The sequence below is a fragment of the Lepisosteus oculatus genome, chromosome 2 (assembly GCF_040954835.1).
Source record: "Lepisosteus oculatus isolate fLepOcu1 chromosome 2, fLepOcu1.hap2, whole genome shotgun sequence".
Lineage (NCBI taxonomy): Eukaryota > Metazoa > Chordata > Actinopteri > Semionotiformes > Lepisosteidae > Lepisosteus > Lepisosteus oculatus.
This window is the reverse complement of record NC_090697.1, coordinates 71,481,205-71,503,717: the sequence shown is the minus strand read 5'-3', so window position 1 is coordinate 71,503,717 and position 22,513 is coordinate 71,481,205. Positions and strand designations below refer to the sequence as shown.

General features: G+C 37.3%; 1 protein-coding gene across 5 annotated transcripts in view; it reads left to right on the top strand.

The window, feature by feature from the left end:
* Positions 1 to 22,513, top strand: part of tacc1 (transforming, acidic coiled-coil containing protein 1) — a 64,883-nt gene that overhangs the window by 19,058 nt on the left and 23,312 nt on the right. For 3 of the 5 annotated variants that reach the window (XM_015339548.2, XM_015339394.2, XM_015339511.2), the window contains exon 2: positions 12,148 to 12,251. Coding sequence is in view for 4 of the 5 variants with exons in the window: in XM_015339394.2 (XP_015194880.1) it covers positions 12,148 to 12,251 (104 nt within the window). In the remaining variant the exon portion in view is untranslated. Of the gene's footprint in view, positions 1 to 8,725; positions 9,353 to 12,147; positions 12,252 to 22,513 lie in introns of those variants that run through there. The other 2 variants (XM_006625498.3, XM_015339335.2) reach the window with 1 other exon arrangement.

The window sequence follows — 22,513 nt, the reverse complement described above, 5'->3', positions numbered from 1 at the left end:
TCTGAAAATAGAAGTCCTTATGTCATCAGGATGTCTCAACCCCCTTCTTTCAGTGTCTTTTAACCTAAAAGTCACATGGGTTATGGTTATGCAACCAGTAGGATACATTAATACTGGTCTTGTTTTTGAATATGATCATTTGTGTCTAAGGGTTTCTAATATGCCACTGCACTCACTGTCAGATTTTGTATGCATCTCCTGGTTGATTGCTGCGGGTAAATACCACAGTGTGTCAGGAAAGGTCAAGATCTACAAACAAGTGATTTAGTAAAATGCAACTGAGCTGCAGTAATCATATCTTTGAAGCATTCACTGCAAGACTGTGCCCTGATGATCTCGCCCAACAGTGCCCCCTTCTGATATGTGTGTGAGCTGGCTGACAAAGTGTATAATATCCTATTACATAAAGTCCAATTATTGTCTGTAAATTATATTGGATAAAGGCACCAATGTAAGTCAGACTAACAGTAATAATAATAATAATAATAATAATAATAATAATAATAATAATAATAATAATTGCTTACACTTATATAGCGCTTTTCTGGACACTCCACTCAAAGCGCTTTACAGGTAATGGGGACTCCCCTCCACCACCACCAATGTGCAGCATCCACCTGGATGATGCGACGGCAGCCATAGTGCGCCAGAACGCTCACCACACACCAGCTATCAGTGGGGAGGAGAGCAGAGTAATGAAGCCAATCCATAGTAGGTAGATCAGATTCCATCAAACTGGCCCAATAAGTCTGGTTGTGTTTGGTTTCAGTTTAGTTCAGTTCTGTTGCCCTCAAAGAGTATAAAATAGTAAATGTTTGTGATTACAAATAAAAATTATCACCAACTAACACTTTTATATACATCTTGTAATTTGTTTAATATCTTTGTCTGGTTTATTTTAATATAATATAGAATACATAATGTAATTAGTGTTCATTAATAGGACTGTTGACTGTCAAAAGGATACTCATCCAGGCTTTTCCACCGGGGATTTGGGCTCAGGGGTCAAACACTGCCTGTGAGGTCACTGACAGGTGTGTGGGCACAGGGTGGTGGGGTTACAACCTGGCTGGTGAGGCCCAGTGCAACAGGTGCAGGAAGCTGGACAGGCACACCAGAGTGACAGCTGGAGATGAACCAGCAGAGGAGTCTTTCACTAGGACTTTCACTGATGCCAGCTGGTGCTTTTGTTGATGCCAGCTAGAGGAACTGTTGGCACAAGAGTTTAATGGTGTCTTAGCACTACAATGTGTAAATTAAAGCTTTGCCTGACAGGTTTTTATTTCTTGTTTTTAATGTCTTTCTTCTGTTTTGAAGAGGCACTGTGACATTATATTAACATTTGGTTTATTCTTCGGTAGTATTGAATTTATCAACTCCACTCTCACACACAGACTTTTTTCTTGAAAAGAGAGATTTAGAAGAGCCAACATCGGTGATGTTATTACCTCTGCGGAAATCATTATGTTTATACTTGGAAGAGGGTGTTTGGCATGCACAAGACAAGCAAAATGGCTAGTAGTATTCATTTGAGATAATTTGCAGAGTATTTTGGCATGATTTGTATGGCTTCCCTGGATATGTATTATCTACCAAAATATGCATCTAAAATTCCAAAGTTGAGAATGTCGCTGATTCTAGTTTTAATGTTTTTAATGTTTCTTTATTAGCCCTATACAATTTCTGCTTAGTTTAAATTGATTCTCTTATTGATTTTTCCTCTTGATTGTTTGTTACAACAGTACAGTCAAAGATCTGAAGTGGGAAATTTAGCGTGAAGAGCCCTAGTCCAAATGCAGTACTTTCTAGTACAGATTGAGCCTGCAGAAACAGCACTCAAAAGAGAAAGTACTAACCTAGACTGGCCAGTAGAGGGAGGCTTTCCCTTCAAGCTAGCAGTAGCTTTCTTATTTTCACTTTTTCTGCAACTGTGTCTCCGCATGGCTGCAACATGGAGAAACAAAACTAAACCTCAAAGTGGTATAAAACACTCGTTTACTCTAATGTGGTATTTGAAATATTACTTTCACCTTGTCTTTTAAATAGACTGGAGACCTAGGGTGACATTTAAAAATAACATTTGAATGCACATATTTCCCTAATGAAACTATTTTTCACATACATCTTATCACTTTAATCATTTGTGGCTCTGTCTCCACATTAAATCTCAAACTTGTTAAAGATATTTATAATAATGGCAGTGGGTGCTGTGATAGTAATGATAGTAGAAAGGTATAAGCAAGAAAGCTCAAGGGAGGTCTGTCAATATGTGATTTTAGGCAGGTCCTTTAAGTCAGGTGTGTCAGACTAGTTACTGGAGTGCTACTGTACATAGTCTTCTGATTTTGCTTTATATGTATTTCATCTAATTATAAAATTAGATAGATATTATTCATTTTTTATTTTCTCTCCCTTTTAATGTTGAAGAAACTGCATCAGATATGAGATGTTTTAATGCAGAAGTATTCATTAGTAGGCATGAATGATTCATTTCCATAATTTGACTAATTGAATGTGTAAAATATTTGGACTGAAAAAGAGCCAGAATAAACTGAAGCGTTTACACTAGATTTTGACATTGCTGGACATGAAGGTTTTAAAATGTTAATATTGAATTCAGGCAAATTTGATTTTAATAAACCCTTTTTGAAGCAATCCTAGAAAAGTTCAACATATATTTTGAATGTTTAACAGGCTGCAGGCTATCCAAATGGAAAACATCTGTCCAGCGTGGATTTTGAGTCTTTTAGAACTGGCGCCTTGGGTCGGATGAGCTGCACAGCAAGCACTTTGTATCCTGGCTTGCCTATTTCTTTCTTTCATTATAAATTTATAATCAGCAATTGATTTTTTTCAAACCTCAGCTCTAAGTTACAAACTTTGCAACCCCATACAGCAGACAATTAGGAAACACAGGCAGAATCCTCCAGCCTGCTCACGCTAGAGCAGTTTGTCTTTAAACATGTCACAGGTAATTGGAGGTTCAACATCATTTGGAGGAGACTGACAGGAGCACGTCCTCAAGCACCTAGGAGGCCGACTGGGATCTGTGTTGCTATGATGAGCCGAGAGAGCCCTGCCTGATGAAACCCACCCAGTTCTCTGTCACACGCAGTCAATGGCCTGCTGCTCCTCGAGGAATCCCAGTCACAGTTGGCGAGTGACATGACCCAGGCTCGAACCCGTGATCATAGAGCTCAGGCTGGGTTCAGGCGAGTGTCCTTACTGATTGAGCTTATTCAGGAGGCTCTGGTGTACTTGTTTCTGGCACCAGGTGAAAGCATGCCAACAGCACTTCCTTGTTCCCTGTTTTCTCTCAGAAGTAAGGGTGAAAGTGAGAGTTGGGTTTGGCTGCCCTGAGAAATTTGAGGAGTAATATGATCTGGCGTTTATCGAAGTTAATTATCACTGGTTAGTGGGAACTTGGGGAAGTTATGAGGAGTCCAAATCGCAATTAACAGTTTTCCTTTCTGCTTTAGTTGAGATGCCTCTCCTAAAAAATATTCACTATGGAAGGTTAATACTATGAAAGTAGTAGTAGTAGTATGTAGTAGACGTTTAGTTTGGAAGTCATGTACTTTATTGCTGCCTTAAAGAGTACTGTAAGTGCCAATAGATGGAAATAGAGACTCCAGAAAAGTATGCTTGTGATTTCAAAGGGCTGGGAATCACACCTGTGACCAGTAACCATAGTAAAGTGGGTATCTAATAGTGAAAAGTGTGACAGTTTGACTTGACATTTTAGTCATTTGCCTTTCTTGTAAGACTCCTATTAAGTGGAATTAGCTATTCACTAATTACACTATTCTTTTTGGTAAATCAAAATACTACATTTTACGGACTAGAAAAACACAGCAAATATTTATAAACAGGGCTAACACAAGCTGATTTTTTTTTACATTATATATTTTTTATATAGAAAAACATAGCCCAATTCACTTCTAGAAACAACAATACAGATCACCATTAAAGCTTATTTATACCATATTAAAATGTAGTGCACATAACAATCTATCTTGCGACTGCTGCTGTCCTTTTCATTTTTAAAACCTAGCGTTTTGCAGCTCTGTACACTCCATTAAATGAAGCTCACTCATGTGTAGAGAATGAAAGGGCTTGGCCTCTCACTCTCTGTCCTCCTGTTCCTTCCCTTATTATTATTCCATAAATCCATGAGACACTGATCCATTTTTATGAGATCAGTTAACTTTAATCACAGCTCAAGGACGGGGGCCTCCTGAGAATAAAAAGCTCTGTGTCCCTTGCTTTTGAAAGGTTATCGCTTCCCTCTCACCTAAATATTAATGCCCGTTTTGCCTGAAGCGCTCCTATTGAGACACTTGAAATTCCTGGAATTCCTATGGTGCAACCTTAGTACAACCTTTTTGCTAGCAAAGAAAAACAAAAAGGCATCTTGCACTATGATAAAGCTTTGTTGACTGGCTAACTGGGATTATGTAATTCCTAGGAATATGTGTCTCATTTGAAACACATTCAGAAATGTGGTCGGACACTCTTCTGAAAAAAGTACAGCAGAGTCTGAATAAGTCACATTATTGTTAATCCAAATACTGTAAAACACTGTAAAACACAATAATAATGTTTTAATAATGTAAAGACATTTCAACCACTCTTTTCATTTGAGAATATCAGGTAAATACAATTAAAAAGTTTTTTTTTCTTATTTTGTTTTCATTGTTATTGTTATTAATAATAAAGTTGGTAGATATCTCTTTACTGATTTGGTGGTTCACAGTTTGAGCTTTGAATGTGCAGTTCAAATATCTAACTAATGTATAAAGAACACCAGCCCTAAAAAATAAATTCAATGGTATTAGAAATGGGCTAACAAAGTTGCTTTCATCTGAACGTAATGAAAAGTAAACTAAGGAATTTTTTACTCTTCTTGTTTTTTAATACGGAATGGTGGTTTTAAGCATCCAGTGCTAAACAATCAGGGATCAAAGCAGCCATTTGAAGTTTAATGAGCTGAAAGTAATTTTGCTTTCAGGTGGTGTGTATTTGCTTGTAAATAGCTTGTCTTTGTGTCTGAGCAGCAGATTTAGTCCTGAGAAAGCTTCAGCCAGGTACTATGAGTCATTAAATACTGCTTTGATCACTTGAGAATGCATTTTGAGATGGAGCACTGACTTGAGAAGGTTTAATTGTGCCAAAAAACACAGATGGATGCAAAGTAAATAAAGCTCTCATGATAAAATTCAGAATATGATATTTTGTTTTAGAAAAAAAGTGAAAATGTAGGGGAAAATACAGAAACAAAGACATTTAATTGAGTGTCTTTAAAGGTTTTTATAGTATGTTGTTTTTTTTACTAATTTGGTATCTTGCATTGGGGAATTTCTTTCTGGTTGTTTGAAATGTGACACCTCCCCTTGTGTACTTGAACCAACATACTCCACTTGTCAAGAGAAGCACACATGTGTGACATTGGTATGCTGGATCTGCACCTTAGGTGGACTTGCCTGTAGGCGAGCCAAGGTATCTTTAAAAACGAGTCAATGTTTTGTGCAGACAAACCTAATGGACACCAGTGACAACAGTGTGCAGAACAATACACTCATTCATGTGTGCAGCAGTGCAATTGAGGTTAAACAGTTTCAGTTCTTACTATTTCAGGTACAGTATTTTTCTTACTTTTTTTGCTTGTTAGCAGAATGTAATGTCTGAGGCTTTGGCTATATAAATATGATAATGATTAATACTGTGGGTGACTCCTCTGGACCACAATATCCACACCAATATCCACCCATTACTGTGACAGGGGTGCTGTCAGATGTAAGATGAGATGTTCTTTGGATGAGACATTAAACTGAGGCCTTGACTGTTAGTTTCTTTCTCATAAGAGTAGGGGTGTTATCTCAGTGGCTAATTCCACGCTGAGCTTGTACAATCTGGCCTTCCTAAAATTCTTCTTTTATTCACTCAATGAAGTATTTTTGTACTTTTCCACCGGATCCGATGTGTTGTGGGACTCTTAGTACAGACCAACAAGTCACATCACTCAGATGGGAGCTGCACTTCATTGGTGAAGTACTTTGAGATCATTTGGGATGAAAAGTGCTATACAAGTGCATGCAATTATTAATAATTATTAATATAAGTATTAATTGAAGCAGGTATAATTCCAGCAAAACTAAAAATATCTGTTTTGCCTATTTTCAAATGGGCTGACAAGTTGTACATGAAATGTTGTAGATCAGTATCCATTTTGACTTGGCTTACTAAGATCATGGGAAATAAAACAAGCAGACTTTTTTCTGTAGAAATAATTCGGGCTGCTCCCTTAGTAATGATAATAAACATTTACCATTATATAAGAAAGGTTAGAATACGATTTCTAAAAGATTTATAAAAATCTAGACATTAGACTAGACATCTAGAAGTCTAGAAATAAATTAGACAAAAAAACAAAAAATAGACAAAACTCATACAGTATAACGTAATTACAAGCTAAAGTCAGATCTAGACTTAGATTCCTTTTTAAATCAAATTGTGATTTACACATTCTCCTGTGTATACAAGAGTTCAGATAAACTTACTCTCCATCTCGGGCTATGTTGATGTAGTTTAAATAATGGCTTAGTTGTTCTTGGGACACCTTGATGTATTAGCCATTCTGCCATAAGATTTGTCACTGCTGCCCCCTATTGTACTCATCAAGGTGTTAATTACACTTTGATCTGCAGGCCCTCACTACAAAATAGATCAATGCTTAGCTGTTTCAAATTAATGTACTGATCTTTAATTAGAAGAACAACATCATGGTTGAATTATCTGCAATTCTCTATCCCATCTTACAGTTTAAGATTTGATATCAAATTTTATTAATTGAACCTCCCAAGAGAATCTCCTAACTCTGGGTGCAAGTCATTTCAATTTGCCGCTGCATTGGACTGGAACTATCAGTAGAGTGATCTGAAACTATCTACCTTTGTATCCGACATTAGTTATAAATGTTTGCAATGTAAGTGTTTTTTAATTGTTATTGCTCTGACAACATTGTAATTCATTGGTCATGCCGATAAAGCTCATTGAATTTGAATTAGTTAGATCCAGACTCTCATCTGCCTGATGGTGAATTGAAGTGTGAGAGAAATGCACCTTGATGCCACAGCTATAAAGACACTGCAGATCTCATTTCTTAAGTATGTGGTAATCTATTCATTGAATTCAGTGTCCATCAGCAATACATGATTATCCCATATCCTGCAGTAGAAGTGTTTAAATGCAGATTGAGATTGGTTAGCCCAGAATGATTGACATCTTCCACAGTGGTGTAAAAAGCAAGGCAGTTCAATGGAGTATTTTTTACAGGACTTTAATTACAGGGGATAAGGCATCTGACAACAATGACTGTGATTCCCAGGGATTAGGGAGAAGGGCATTACAGTGTGTGTTTGAAGTTAATTATGACCTTTTGGTAGACATATATTATTACCCCAGTTCTATGTCTCAGCAGCTGATGGGTTGGTACTTGACTTCATTTCCATCACCTGTAGAAAATAGTATTATGTGTATTATTGTGAGTTTGATTATGAGCTACTAAAGTAGTTTTTCAGAGTAGTTGTGCATTGATGTATTATATCAAATCATACTTTGGAGTTTTTCTTGCACTGTATAGGTAACAACATTGGAAATAACAAGTTTAACTATTCAGATGAATTCCTATTCAATCATGACAAAATATTTCTTACAAAATGCCCTTTTTGGAATATTAGAATATTCCTTTTCTCTACTATAGCTATGCAGCTATGTTAGTGACAATATGGAAACTGTATTTCAAATGTGATATACAGTATGTGATACTGTATGTTCTGCTATGTACTATATGAACTCTAGAATGGTTTTTTTCATTGAAACCTTTGTTTTCCATGTGAAATGTAAGGGATGGGTGTGTCTATAACTCAGTTTATTCACGCAGATATGGCTTTTGATGTCATCGCACTGCATTTGTAGATGACTACAAGTACAATGTACATGTTTAAAAGGATGAATTATTTTAGCATTAATGCAGATGAGAATTCTGCCTCACTTGTTGGGACACCTACAGTGCGTGACTCATCCTGTTTTACATATTCTTAATGCCCATGAATGATCTGTATGCAAATAAGTTGTAATACAGACGGTGATTGCGGCTAACAGTAAGCTGTAAAACTAGACTGGATCATGTCAGATAAGTATGATTGTGTGTGCATGTGTTAGGGTGTGTACAGAATGTGATGGCTAACTTTGTGTTCCCTGCCATCCCTACCTTCGTTTGGAGTGGGTCTCTATTACTTGGAAAGCCAGCAGAACCAGGGCTGCCTGGGTTGAGTGGGAAACTCACTGGGTTTCTAATGAAAACATCATGACTTAACCTTGGAGCCTGTGATTCACTGTAAAAGCAGCTCCACTTCAGCAGCATGACAACCCAGCTTGTTTGGCATTCCAGTCAGCAAGTCTCCTGTTTGAAATTGTAAGGTTTGCCGAGCCTCAGCTTCTCTGTTTTTTTAAGAAAAAAAAAACTTGCTTCCAGTCTTGGTGAGAGTGACATCACTTCTCTCCTCCTCCAGCGCTGGCTTCAGCCAATCCCCAGCAGAAGGATGCCTGGCTTGTGTGCCGATTACACCGGCTGGCCTTTTGAAAGAAGAAACTTTCCACTCCCCCCTGTTCTTTGACAATAGCACGGCCCTGAAAAAAGAACTGTGGAGGGGGGGGGGGGGTTGGAGGCGGGCAGTTAGAGGCAGGCAGTCTGTGGGCTGGAGAACGTGTGCACTATCTGGCAGCCAGCTGATCTTTGCTTTGGCATTCAGTGCTCAGAGGTAGAGTGAGAGGGAGTGAGGAGGCTGTGAGCTCTCAGAGAGTGCTTTCAGCTGAGTGAAAGGGGATTACAAAACTGAGGAGAGAGAGAAGGGAAAAAAAACAAACAGGGGAGGGCTGCTCTAGCCTAGTTAGAGGAAAAGAGAAGCATTGGTGATGAGAGTACAAGCTGCTGGGAATGCCTTTAGAGGAAGTGAAGGCAGAGGCAGTCGTTGAGGGACTTGTGATGTTTTAACCACATCCGTGCTTTAGTCAGAAAGCGAGAGAGAGAAAAAGAACACATTTGCTGTCAGATCCTGTGCGAGTTTGCCCCCCTCCATCTTGCGGAGTTCACAGTAGCAGCACCCAAAGAAGAGGAAGAACAAGGGACGATGTCTTTCAGTCCGTGGCAGATGCTGTCGCCTGTGCAGTGGGCAAAGTGGACCTGGTCTGCAGTTCGAGGAGGGGAGGGAGAAGGGGGGGAGGGGGCCGAGGACGACCCTGGAGATGATGAAGACTTTTCTCAGGAGGAAGAGAAATCCCAGGGCTGCAGGCGAGTTGTCTTTCCCTCCCCCTGTTCATCTTTTTAGCAGGTTTGGTGTGGCTTGCCTGTGTCCTGCATGGGAATTTGTGTGTGTTTATCTGGTAGGAGGAGAGATGCTTTTCATTCCACCTGTGAGATAGGGCCCAAGGGATTATTGTAATTTTCCTAGATTTGGTATGCTACAGACTCACTGACAGGTGACCTGACAGGTAGACAGGTGTAATTGCAGCTCTGTATGATGGCGGAGAAAGATTTTTCCAGTGAACATGGGCACACTACCCTGTAAATAATTTGTACTGTATATGTCAAACCTGCAGCTTCCTCTGATTTGTGTCTTTTTGTATGCATGTCAGCTTCTGACTTGTGACTGTTAAATGTACATTGTCCTGAAGCCTGTCTGTTAAAATGGGATTAGGAATGTATCTGCTCCTTACTCCATCCCTACATTGTCATTCTTGGTCAATAGTTGGTTTATCTGCCCTTGAAAACTGCAATCAGGGTTACCTCCTTTAGAATGTGTGGGAAGACAGGGGCAGTGAACACATCTGTAGGCATTTCCTAAACAAACTGTAAAGGAGGGAAAAGGCTGAGACAACCATGTTATTTTGCCTCTCCTGTGTATTCTAAGTCTTTAGCTAACACAAATGGGAAGGAAGAAGCTTTTTTTTAAAGACAGGGTTATTTTTTTAGCATGTCCTAGTTTCCAAGTAGCTATCCAAGACGAAAGACTAAAGCTATCCAACACTGCTTTCCAAAATTGTCGCAAAGCTCTTGCTTGGGCTCATTTATATTGTGTGCTCCTTAAGGATTTACTGACAGACTTACGGACAAGAGATATGTGCAAGAGGTACTGTGTGAGAATGACACCTGAAGTGGGGTTGTCATCTGCTGTTTGTTGCTGGTTGTCTTTTTTTACGGTGATGAAATAAAATGTAAGACATAAATGGTCAGTGTCGGGGGGAGGGGGGGGATCCTGACACATGCATGCTTCCCCTTTTCTAAAAACCCACAGCTAGGAAATTAATTTACAAAAACTAAAGCCAGACCGATTTGGCAGTCCTGCTCTCCCACAGGAACGAGGATGCTATTGGACAGACATGAGGCAGGAACTGGAGAAATATATTTAACCTTGGGCACAGAAAAGTTGAAGGCGACTATTTAACAGATCAGCCCAGAGAAATAAACCATAGTAGTTTAGAAGGGAAGTGGCTGAGGAAAGAAGATTTCCAGGTCTTTTTCCACAAATTGGGACTTTGTGACCCCAAAACTTCTTTTAACTGGAGATGGTGTTCATTTATTTATACAAAAGGGGACGCATTTGATAGAGAGTCCTATTTAAGTGTTTTTTATATTCCACCTCTATGAATTCTGAATAAATCTGCAATAATCGTAAAATTCAATTATCTTCAATAAGGCTCTTTTCTGGAAGAAATAAATTTTATAATTAAGATGTAAACAAGGGAAAGATTTAATTAAATTTATTTCTGGTATGCAAATAGTTTTGGGTTGACTTTGGATCCAGAGCAATATCTTCTGATCTTTTAGAAATCATCAATGGCCTGAATTTTAATACTATACTATAATAATTATTGCTTTTCCTTCTAATGTCAAACTTACAGTACCTTTCACATGGGATTCCTATAGCCTTGCCAAAGACAGAGAGTTGTTTTGTAAATCAGCTGCTAATGAAACACATTTCCTTTTCTAATCATATCAAAGTATATGCACTAAAAAGCATGTGCTATAACAAATCTGCCTACTGAAATATGCTCTTGTGTCCAATTTGGGTTTTGAGTTATTAAAATGTTTTTAAAAAAATAACATAATACCACGCCTGCAATTTTTGTGAAATTTCCCAAGACTTGTATATACTTCAGTCAAAAGCAGTACATTGTTGCAGGGCTGATGACTCTGTTTATTTGAATTCTCTTACCTTGAACAAACATGGCACCTCTGTGTCCTTTTCTTGACATCCTTTGTTTTGTCATTGGCCTAAAGGCTTCCCTGAAAAGTCTAGTCTGCCAAAGTCTAAATGACAGGTGGCTCACATAACAACAGCAGGAAATTCTTGTAGGGCTAACATTCTTATTTGTCAGATTTCCTGAAGCCAAATCAGTAGCCTCCTTACCCTTCAGGCCTGCATCGGAACATTTAGAGACCTATAATAAAATTAGAGAAAAATGCAGCTGCTGGGTTTTTCTGATGCAAACAGAATAAAGTGCCAAAGTCAGATTTTTCTTCTCCATGTGAAACTTGGCTCACAGATGAGCATCTGTAAATTAAAGGTAACTATTGAGAGCTAAATGAAAATTACATACAAAAGCGTATCTGTGCTTTCATATCTGTATTATTGGTGTTTTCTTCATGCAGAAACACATTTTTTCCCTCTTTCCAACAATATATGAAAACTGCTCTATTAAATTCAGAAACAACTCTTTTTTGGTGTCCTTCAGATAATTTGGTGACTTTAGTTGTTTGTCCTGTAAGCAGTTCTAAAGATAGAAAAAAGATATACAGTAGGTTTCAAAGAACTACCTCTGCATTTGAATCTGTAGAAATAAATTAAAACATCAAAATCCCCATATTATTGTATTGATATGTATCAACCTTTGGTAAAAGATTCTCCAGTGTCCAATAATGTTGTAAATGCTGTTGTATCTGTGTTTTCTTGTAACATAAACATTGTTCTTCGTTAAGCTTTTTCATTACATGGTGATGAGAAACACAAGAAAACAGACTTCAGGTACAGAAAGTCAACCCAAACATGGATTATTAGGTGAATTGCTTTTGTCCATTTTTTACAGCTCGGACTCTGAGGGAAACTTCGAGACACCTGAAGCTGAGACGCCAGTCCATGGCCCTCTAAGAGACCTGGGAGAGCTGGATAATTCATCTGCTACAACAACAGGTAAAGCTAAGATCCCTAGTTAGGCCCTGTGTGATGTAACAGCCCATGCTGATGCCCCCCTCTTCATATACACTGTTCTGTAACACTGAATATAGGCTATAGGATAATCAAGGTAACCAAGGTAACAACATAGAAGTGTGGGCTTTGTAGAAGCACTGCATTAAATCAGCTCCCAGCCTACAGCATCATATACTCATGCAGGCAATTAAAGAAAGCATTTGAAAGCTATAACCAGTTCATCCAGTGAATGGCAGATTTTTTGAGAAGTAAAGCTGCTTTTGAAAAAGCAGGAAACTAGTTCACTAAGTGCTTCTGTTTTTGTTCCCCCTGTATGTAAAAAACCTACAAACTGTTGCACTATAAAGATATCTTCTTTAGTTTCAAACAGTGAAAGAGTGACATATCTAATCTATAGTACAGATGATTTACTTGCACATATTGTTCCATGTATTAAATTGCCATAAGTAAGTAATGGAATAGAAGTGAGTGGAATTCATTACACTGGCAGTTTTGAATGTGTGGTGATTAGCCAATATCCATGATGTGCAATTTACATTGCATCTGCCTTTAAAGAGTGTACATTTAGGTTTGTGGAGAACCAATATCCTGCAGAAATGATGTGCTGTAGTGTTCTATTTTTGCAGCTTAAGTCACTGATGGAATTTGACTGCCCTCTTGAAATCTAAATCAGAGGAAACTGTGCTAGAGCTAATGCAAAGTGGCAGTGTGCCATCTCCAGGAAAGTGCAGTGAACATATTTTTTCTAGGTTACTGTCACAAATAAAAAAGTATTTTATAACAGATCGTTTGGACAAACTATATATAGTCTTTGATATCTTGGTAGAAATCTTAAAGAACTCTGCTAATATTGCAGAGGCCTATACAGATTTGTGACTCTTATGTAGTCATACAAAACTGTTATTAAACATTAAGTGCATGGTATACATTTAAAACCTTTAAAACATAAAATAAATACATACCTATGTATTCAGCTTTGATTGTATATTCAATGAATACTTGTGTAAGCCACAGAAAGATTTAAAAAATCTTTGGTATTTCATTGAATATACTAAAAGTTCAAAATTTCCTGTAAGAATGCTAAGTTACCTTTTGGAAATAAACTCTCAGTCTGTAAAAGGTATATCAGCTCTACTGTTACATTTTAATGATTACAAATGTTGCAATTCTCCAAAATCACATCAAAAGAATAATAATGGTGATCACAAAATGTGCCTTATGGACTGTTTACCTACACAGATACCACATAAAATACTACAACACATTTGGTATTCTATTATAAAGATAAACAATGTCCTAAACTGTGTTATTATTCAGCTTCATTTAATATCAGAACAATTTAGTAACTGAAAAACACAGTCCAGACTTTTCAAGGTCTTTGTATCTAAACCTTGGTATTCAGTTAAAAGCTGTATGTAAACACAAGAAGTTCAGCACAACCCAGTCATCTCTTTCTTATTAATTCTTCTTAACTTGGCTGCCAAAGTTGACACCAGATGATAAAATCTGATTTTTTCTCATTTCTCCTCTGGGAGTAGGCGTAGATCACAGACTGTTGTGAAATAAGACCCAAGATTCACAGCTGTAGAAAACATCTTCTGCATAGCAAAAAAAGCTGTTATTATAAAAATATATTATAAATATAAAATAATACTTTTTTGTACATTGTGTGATTTAAATCTTTGAACACAGGATAGGATGTCCCCTGCTGTTTAATATACTGAATTAACACATACTGTACACTGTTTGATACTTGTGCCCGACTAGGTGATTCTTAAGGTGAAAGGACATGGGTATTATTTATTGGAAAAACAATAATATCCTACATTTTTTAAAGAGTATATGTTATGTTTATGCTGCTCATAAAAGTAACATTCCAAATAGTATAACTAAATGCTTTCAATTTATAAGAATTACTAAAGATAAAATTACAAAACGTTGTCAACATAAACCAAATCAGGTGCTGGATATTTAATGTTTGCCATATTAATCCAAATAATTATTTATGTCCAAAGATGTGGAGTTAAAGTTATATTAAACTATGAATGTACAGTACATATCTTTGTCTCCTTAAACAGTACAGTTTGTATTATACTGTAGCTTGCAACTTGTAAAAACCTGAAACTGATAAAAACTGCTATGTGGTGAGAGTCTTATTTCAATCTCTGTTTTACTAAAACGCCAGGAAATGTTTTTTTTCTTAAAAGCGAGTCATCTGATGTTCTCATACATCAGTGGCTAGAGCTTCATTGTTAGAGAATGTGGCAGCAAATTTCCTGTTTGTTCCACAAATATCATTAGGGTGTTTGATTTAGCGGCAGTACACAATGAGAATGTTGATAAGCATGGCATTTCTGCATTCCTGGCAGCAGGTTTCTTAAGATTGTTTGTTGGTGTCCCAGCTTGAAAGAGCTAAAATAATACACACATATATAAAAAAACAACCAGATACTGTACTGTTTTTATTGGTTGTATAAAATGCAAACTAGACTTAATTTCATACACAACTAGCATCCTTCATGTAAAAAACAAACACTGAAAAAAAGGACTAGCTGACACTATTTTGATGGATTATTTTAACTCGAGCCAGGTTTGAGGGGGAAGGAGAAATTTGCACAAACGGAGCTTAGCTGGGAAATCATAAGTTATATTTAAGCATGAGTGAAGTTCTGAGTGTTCTGTGTTCTGTGGCTTTTAATTTCTGGGAATCATGTGGTAGACGAGTTGTATAAAAAAGGGATTTAGCACTGTAGAATGTTTTGAATTTAAGAACGGGGAAAAAGAACACATGCATACATCAAAGGGAAAATTGAACAGGCTCTTAGTCCTTATTCTAAGCTCAGTTATGTTTGGAGTGAATACACTCCATGCACTTTTAATTTATATAAATACATGAAAAGGCTGCAGATACTTCCCTCTTGATCAACTTTATTCTGCTTCTGTAGTTTCTGTTCATCTACTTTTCTTAGAATCTATATACAGTTTGTGATTCAGATCCAAAATTAGTCATATTTTAATGGGTGTGATTCCGTGAATGTTTTTCTGTATTTTTACATGTAGAATTAAAAAGCAACAAAGCAGAAGGGAAGGGGTCAATGAAGAATGAATACACAGGACAGACGAGGTTGCTTTACACATTAACAATGAAACCTCAGGCAGTGCCAGAGGTGGTCCATAAGGCCTACGACACTAATAGATGTAATAGATGAATTGTCTTTATAAATGAGAAACATGTGCAAAAGCTCCCTTTAGAAATGTACATGGGACTAATTTCACATATTTTGTAGGGTGTATCATATTTTTAGTCATTGAAAATGATGTTGATTCTGTGATTTCGGATGTACTGGTGCTACTGACTTTTTGAGACAAAATCACAGAACTATTTCAGTTTCATATATCATAGTTAGTAACTACTATATAAAGAAGGGATGTTAGAGATACTGGCCCGCCAAGCCCATTTGTTCAGTCTGTGTGGCAGCTGCGGTCAGAACCAGTGGTGGAGATTTAGTCCATGCCTTGTCTGAACCTGCACAGCCCACACACAAAGGAAGCGTTTTTAATGATGTTCCTATAACGATCTCATTGTATTATTGTATTATAAGGGAGTCTCACATTTCTCCCTGTGGATCCCTACCTCCATTGTAAGTATGCAAAAAATCCATTGCATCACTGTACTCCTGTTTAATGTTGTCGCAAATCTATTGTAGTTTGAGTAGGGGCAAGCCTTTGCACAAAAATAGTGGGAAAATAACTGACATCACTATGCCTGTATACACACTTCCTTCAAACCTTTCTTGAGTGAAGAAATATAACTTATGTGGTTCAAGAAAAGTGAAGAAATGTATATTTTTTTAATAGGTGAATGCAAAACTAACATGTTTGACTTGTACAACAGATAGCTGTTGCCAAAGAGCAATAGCAATAGTAGTGGAAGGGAATTCATTGCCGTTTATATATCTCGGATATCTTGCACTGTAGGATCCCTCATTTTTGGCATTTAAATTTGTCATACGATGTCCCTCAAGCAGAGGTTACTAATACAGTGGTAAGCATCACTTTAGCAGAGTCTATATTCTGTATAACTTGTGTTTCAAATACACAATATACAGTACAGTACCAGTTGATATACAGTTGATTGATATACCCCCATTCCTTGGTTTGCGATGTCAATTTATACCTCAAAAACTGTTTGTAATCTTGAAAATTCACATAATGAAAATTAAATTCCCTTTCGGTTTACAGGAAAAAGCTTACAGCTCCTTCCTTTTCTGCACTAACTGTAAATGGCTTTATTTCTGTCAACTGAGACCTTGGTTCTACAGTACACTGCATAAAGCATATTTGCATTACATATTTGGTGTTTAAGTACTTCTTTCTGGCACGGTGGAATTTCCTTTCTGGAAATGTCAGGGACTGGAGGACAGAAGACAGGTTGTGCCTCCCTTTCCATCTCTGTCTTTCTCTAGCCTTCCAATTGTGTTTCATGTCTGCAAAACAGGCTGCTCAAGCAGGACTTGTACAAAGTTGCGATCCACCCTTCAGTCACTAAGATTTGTGCTTTTTTTGTGCATTGGGATCGGCTATCTTTGGAATTTCCTATAAAGTCTGGACCACCTCTGGTAGCAGCTGGAAGCATGCCATAGCTTCATAAAACAGATCCTTTTCACAGTCTGGGATGAATTAAGGAACTCATCCTTTTCCATGATGTAGATCTCAGGATTCTGATATAACTCTGCCTTGTGGAATCTTTTATTTTATTTTTCTAAGAAGTTTCCATTTTATTTATTTTTACATGTTCCATGCCTGAGTTAAAATAGGAGATGTGTAGAAGGACCTTTGGCAAGGCTTTAGTGTGTGCTGTAAAATAACGTTTTTTTCAAATTGCTAAGCATCTGAATCCCAGCATTGTTTCAGAGCCCTGCCACAGACTGCTTCTGTGCATTTCCAGACATTTCTTGTGCTTTTACTTCATTTGCCTTAGTGGGTAAAGAAGGTTAACTGCTTGCTGCACTTATAGGACCTCATTCACCCACCTGAAAGTTTCAAATTAATTGTTTCAATGGATTAGCTATGGATTAACTAATTCTAGATTAGTTAACAATGGATTTTATGGATTAATGTATTATTTCTATGAAAAAATAGCCAAAGAGTAAGGGATGGAAATAATCTCCGCATGTTATTATTATTATTTTAAAGAATTTTAAAACAGAGTGATTGTGCTGAAGTCCTAAGGTTTAAATATATGGGAAGGTGTGGTGGTTAAGTATCCTTGGATAATCCTGTTTTAAGAGACACTCTGAAGACAACCCTATCTTCTCATCAACCACAATCCTGTTAATCTCTTTAATTGGATTTCCCTTGCCGTTCTTTAGAGCAGAACCAGCTTCAGGAGAAATGGCTGATTACACACCTCTTGAAAAGCAGTAGATTTTGAAACACTGGCTCTGTTAAGAGCTGACATTTTGGTTTAAATATGAAACCTCTAGTACAGTTTGCTGTACTATTATAGATACTTAGAATGTATCTATAATATATCTAATGTATTTAATGTTGCTTGGCATTGTGGACTTGGATTGTAGTGTTTTCAGTGCCCTTAAAGTAATAGATTTGATATTAGTAACAAAGACAAATGCCAACACAACCAGACCAGGAGAAGTAAAAAGAATTTGAAGTGCTTCTCTTTGCTCTTGCATCTGCTAACTTTGTTGTAGCAGGTTATTTCAGTGTCATTTCCTTGATGCATGATGGAGTGTCAGATTTAGATTTCTTGGCTGGAATCTCAAAGTTTGGTAGTCTTTGCAAATCTTGTGGTATCCTACATAATTCAATGCTGGTGATACAAGCCATAATATTAAAGCATTGACATGGATATTTTAAAAACTGCATTAATTAATTAATTTTAAACTGCATTAATTTTTATAATTTATTTAGTGTATTTAGTGTGGTTCAATAATTTGTGATGGTGGGCTGAAGAGAACAGACATGAGCATGTCTGCATGGCTTTCAGGATCCCACTCTTTCAAGCAAGTTTCCACAGAAACTCAAGAATGATAAACTAGTGTTCTTATCTCTTTGAATCCTAGTATTATCCTAAAAGCAGAAGCTTTGATTGAAAGATTTTCTTGCTTATGATAGTGCACGAAACAGTACACTGTTATCCCAGCCTATCAGAAGCAAGAGTGATATTATTGACAGCATGTGAACAGTTGCCTTAGTCTGCACTAAGACCTGAAAGCAAAGCTATTTATTTCTATATGTTTGAAGTTTGTGTCATTGCCAGGAATTAATTTTTGTACAGTTGTATCATTTTGTGCAATGTTTTACTGCACACACAGGCAGAATAACATATTTAAAATGAACAAGAGTGATTAATAATATTTCTTCTTGAACTATTGCAGCACATTAAGCCAGCATCACACTACATGACTTGACACGACATCTAGTTGGAGAGCATGTCAAATTTAATGACTGCAGTAGCTGAATCTCGCTGCCTTTTCTGTCCTGGAGGGTGTCAAATTATACGACTAGGAATCGCAGGGGGTGACTAATTACACAATTCCCTCCCAACTTTTCATCATGGTTCCAAATCTTGTGGTGTGCTGCGAAAGTAGTGCGAGGTCGCCTCATTTTGGCAGCCAATCACTGTGGAGCACAAGAGGAGCACCGCACGAAAGTAAACAAACAACATGGAGAACAAGCACGTAAACATCTTAAAAATGTAACACAGGCATTGTGTTCCACAAATGAACATCTCCAAAAATATCATTCTTCTTTATATAGAACAAATTTACAAAAATAAAACACCTTTAAAACAAATATTGTAAACAAATTAGTATTGCACTATAAGGTGTGGGCACATTTTCTCACAAGTACACATCTGGCTCACTGCCCACCACTATGACTTGCGACTTTCTAGGAGAAAAATTAAACCAGTTTAAACCAGTATTTTATCGTAGCGAGTCGCATTGAGTCGTGGGGACTGTTAAGAGCACTTTGACTGAGTCACTGGGGGTGTCACACTACGCAACTGACGGTTAAGGGGCATGCACTGCGACTCTCTACAACTGCTGTGATTTTATTACGATGATGAAAATGAAGGCTACGACTGAAAATCCTAGGAAAAGTCATTTAGTGTGACGCCAGCATTAGCCGAATAGGCCAGAAAAGCTTCTATTCTACTCCATGAGAGTAAGGCAGGCCAACTAGTGTCCTTTCATTCGGAACCTTCCTGATGATCCTGCTTGAAAATCTACATTTTGATAAGTGAAAGATATGCAGTGAGACAGGGATCTACACCCGGGGCCAGAAGTACAACAGTGTCTTTGATCTTTATTCATCTGGAGCTCTGCAGGACTGAATTAAACGTTTTTTTTTTGGCAGAGTAGTTAACATTTTCCAGGTGCCTGTGTATTGACTGCTGAAAACTACTCACAAAAAGGTGACTTTCCTGAACTAGTTTACAGACCCCTCTACTAATGAAAAAAACAGTAGTGTTGGCTGCCTTTTTCAGGGGGCTGTCAAGCTATGGGTGGCTGACGTAGCTCAGAAGTGCCACGTGTGTGTTTTGTGTTGGTAAAGAGCGACAATCAGTGGGTCAGGTCCTGCTGTGTGATCTCTCTTGGAACTGTGGCAGATGTATGAGCCACCGCAACAGTAAATGTCTCTTGGCGGGTGTCCTTGTTACCAGAGACCTGCAGGTCAAACCAGCAGAAGCCTTTGAAGTGAGCTGGAGATAAACTGAAAGAAAAGCAGGAGACGGCTCTTCAGGAATGCTGGTCAGCTGCCTCAGAGGTTTAAAGGTCTCTGCAGAGTGTGCTGTAACGTGGGATGGTCTCATTGTGAAGCGTTTCAGAGAGAGCTACCTAAGACATGTGAAGACTGTAATCGTACTTCTAACAAATGCGCCACATATACTTGTTTTATAAATCATAGTGCAGTGCAGGGATGTAATTTCCCACTATCCCATGTTAAACACAAGGTAATAATACCATCTTATTTTATGAGTGCTTTCCAACAGGCTCAAAGAAAACTTTGATTTTTTTTAAAGTGTTAAATACATGCTTGGAAATGCTTTTATATTCCTTTAATGGAACCATTAATATGTGTAAAGTGTTCGAGAACATGGGTTAAGCTGGGGAAAAAATGAAAAATTGGAAGCTGCAATGATCTATAAAATTAATGTATCTGCTCTTTAAACAGTGTTACCATCACAAATAAAACATGAAATCCCAAATGAGCAAACCCTACCAAACATGAGATGGTTTCTTTTCGGACACTATACTGATAGAGGCAAAATAACCTTATATCGGTATGTATCTGTATCTGTATGTTGTATGACAGCTCATTTTGGTCATTATTTGCCAAGAGATGAGCATTTGAACAAGATATCTGAAAGTGATGCTTGAGTTACATTGTTGCTTCTGAAAAAATATTAATAATATTAAAATCTTAGTAAAAATATTATTTAAACCCATAACAGTGACCACAGAGGCCATATCAGAGGAGTGCAATTGCTGCATCTTTGGTGGTGAGTTTTTTCATGAGCAGCAGATATACCAAACCCTGTGCTGTTGACTAGTCATACTGTAGATACAGCACAGCCAGTTTCATTCTGTTTCACAGAAATTATTATAAAGAGATGAAAACCAGAGATGCAAGAAAATGTTGTAATGATATGTGTTATCACTTTGTGGGATGAGAAACCTACTGCCTTGTGCAAGTGACTGCATGATTTTGGATTTTTAGATATTTCTGATGTAATTATTCCCATTCTCTGGCTCCCAACTAGTTGTACTTGTGTTAGTAGTGAATTTTTTATATTCTATGTAAGAAATGGCTGAATATTTACATATCTTATGTTTCCAAATTACACCACATCTGGAAAGTATAAATATAACAATTCATTGATTCGTTTGTGACTAAGAACTTTTAATTAAGTAGAATGTTAGTTTTAAGTTTCAGAAAGAGGCTTATATTCAAACAGAATAAGAGGAGAACATCAACACTTCTGCTTTCCCATGAACAGATCAAATAAAGCTAGTGTGGTGTTATGTAGCTTTAAATAAAACTGCTAATTTTCTTTTTTAAGAGCAGGGCTCAGACAGCGGTTTCTGGAACATCTCAATACACAGATGTGTCAGTCATCACAGAGCCAGTGTATTATTTTTGTTTCTTTATAAGACATCAGCTACAGTAAATTGGTGCAATGTTTAAAAATAATTTCACTTTTCATCTGAAGCCCTTTGATCATTCCCAGCTGCTGTCATTCCTACACAACATCCAAAACAAAACATTTCTTTCATTGTCTAACTGCAAGTCCAGTGAATCCATTCCATTTTAAGCTCGTTATTGTAAAACAGCGAAAACATGTATTTTAGTTTGGGAACCAATTCTTTCACATTCTTCAGAGTTGCACAGAACAGTACAGAATACAATCTTAATGAGCTATGACATAAATACTTGTGAGAAGTTCTCTTCTTGATTAAGATGTGTCCATATTGTTTTTTTCTGACTGATGCCAAGTTTTTACAAATTTCATTTTTGAAGAAATGGATAAAAATCAATTCCTTGTCTGCAACCTGATGGTAAAAATATAATGCAAGTTCAGGAGATATGTGGAATTAATAGAGAATTGGGTGCTTTTTAAAATTCACTGGACTGGAGGTGGTGTTGTTTACCAGTGTCTTTAAAGAATCCTTGTGTTATTAAAAACAAAAAGATGGATTGTGGCAGCTTCTAGGTGTCTCAGTAGGTACTGTAAAGATATGAATTCAGATCACAGGTTAAGCCCAGACAACACTTTTGTATTAATTCCAGGTACAGTATATCTCATGAGACTGACTGAGGCCAGGTTTTCCCCCAGTGGGCAGCACACTAGTGGCCAAGTCCTGCTGGACTTGAGCTATCCTTTGAACTTGCAGTTTTATCAGTGAGAGATGCATCAATCTTCCATTTGAGACTAATTCTTCTGTAAAGGCACTGCATACTGTAGGTTAGAACAAGAAGAATGACAGATGACCCTCACAAGAACTGTTTCATCTCCCCCACATCTACAATATGTGGATGATCAGTAAAGGATCATTACGTCATGTGTTGATTATGTTTTAAGTGTTTTTTTGCCAGAAAGTCTTGTATTTAAAATGATTTCAAATGGGACAACACTTTTAGTTAAAGGGTTTTGCTTTAATACTGTATTTTGAGTCTTTAAATTTCACTGGAACTCCAGTACATTTACTTAGAAATCT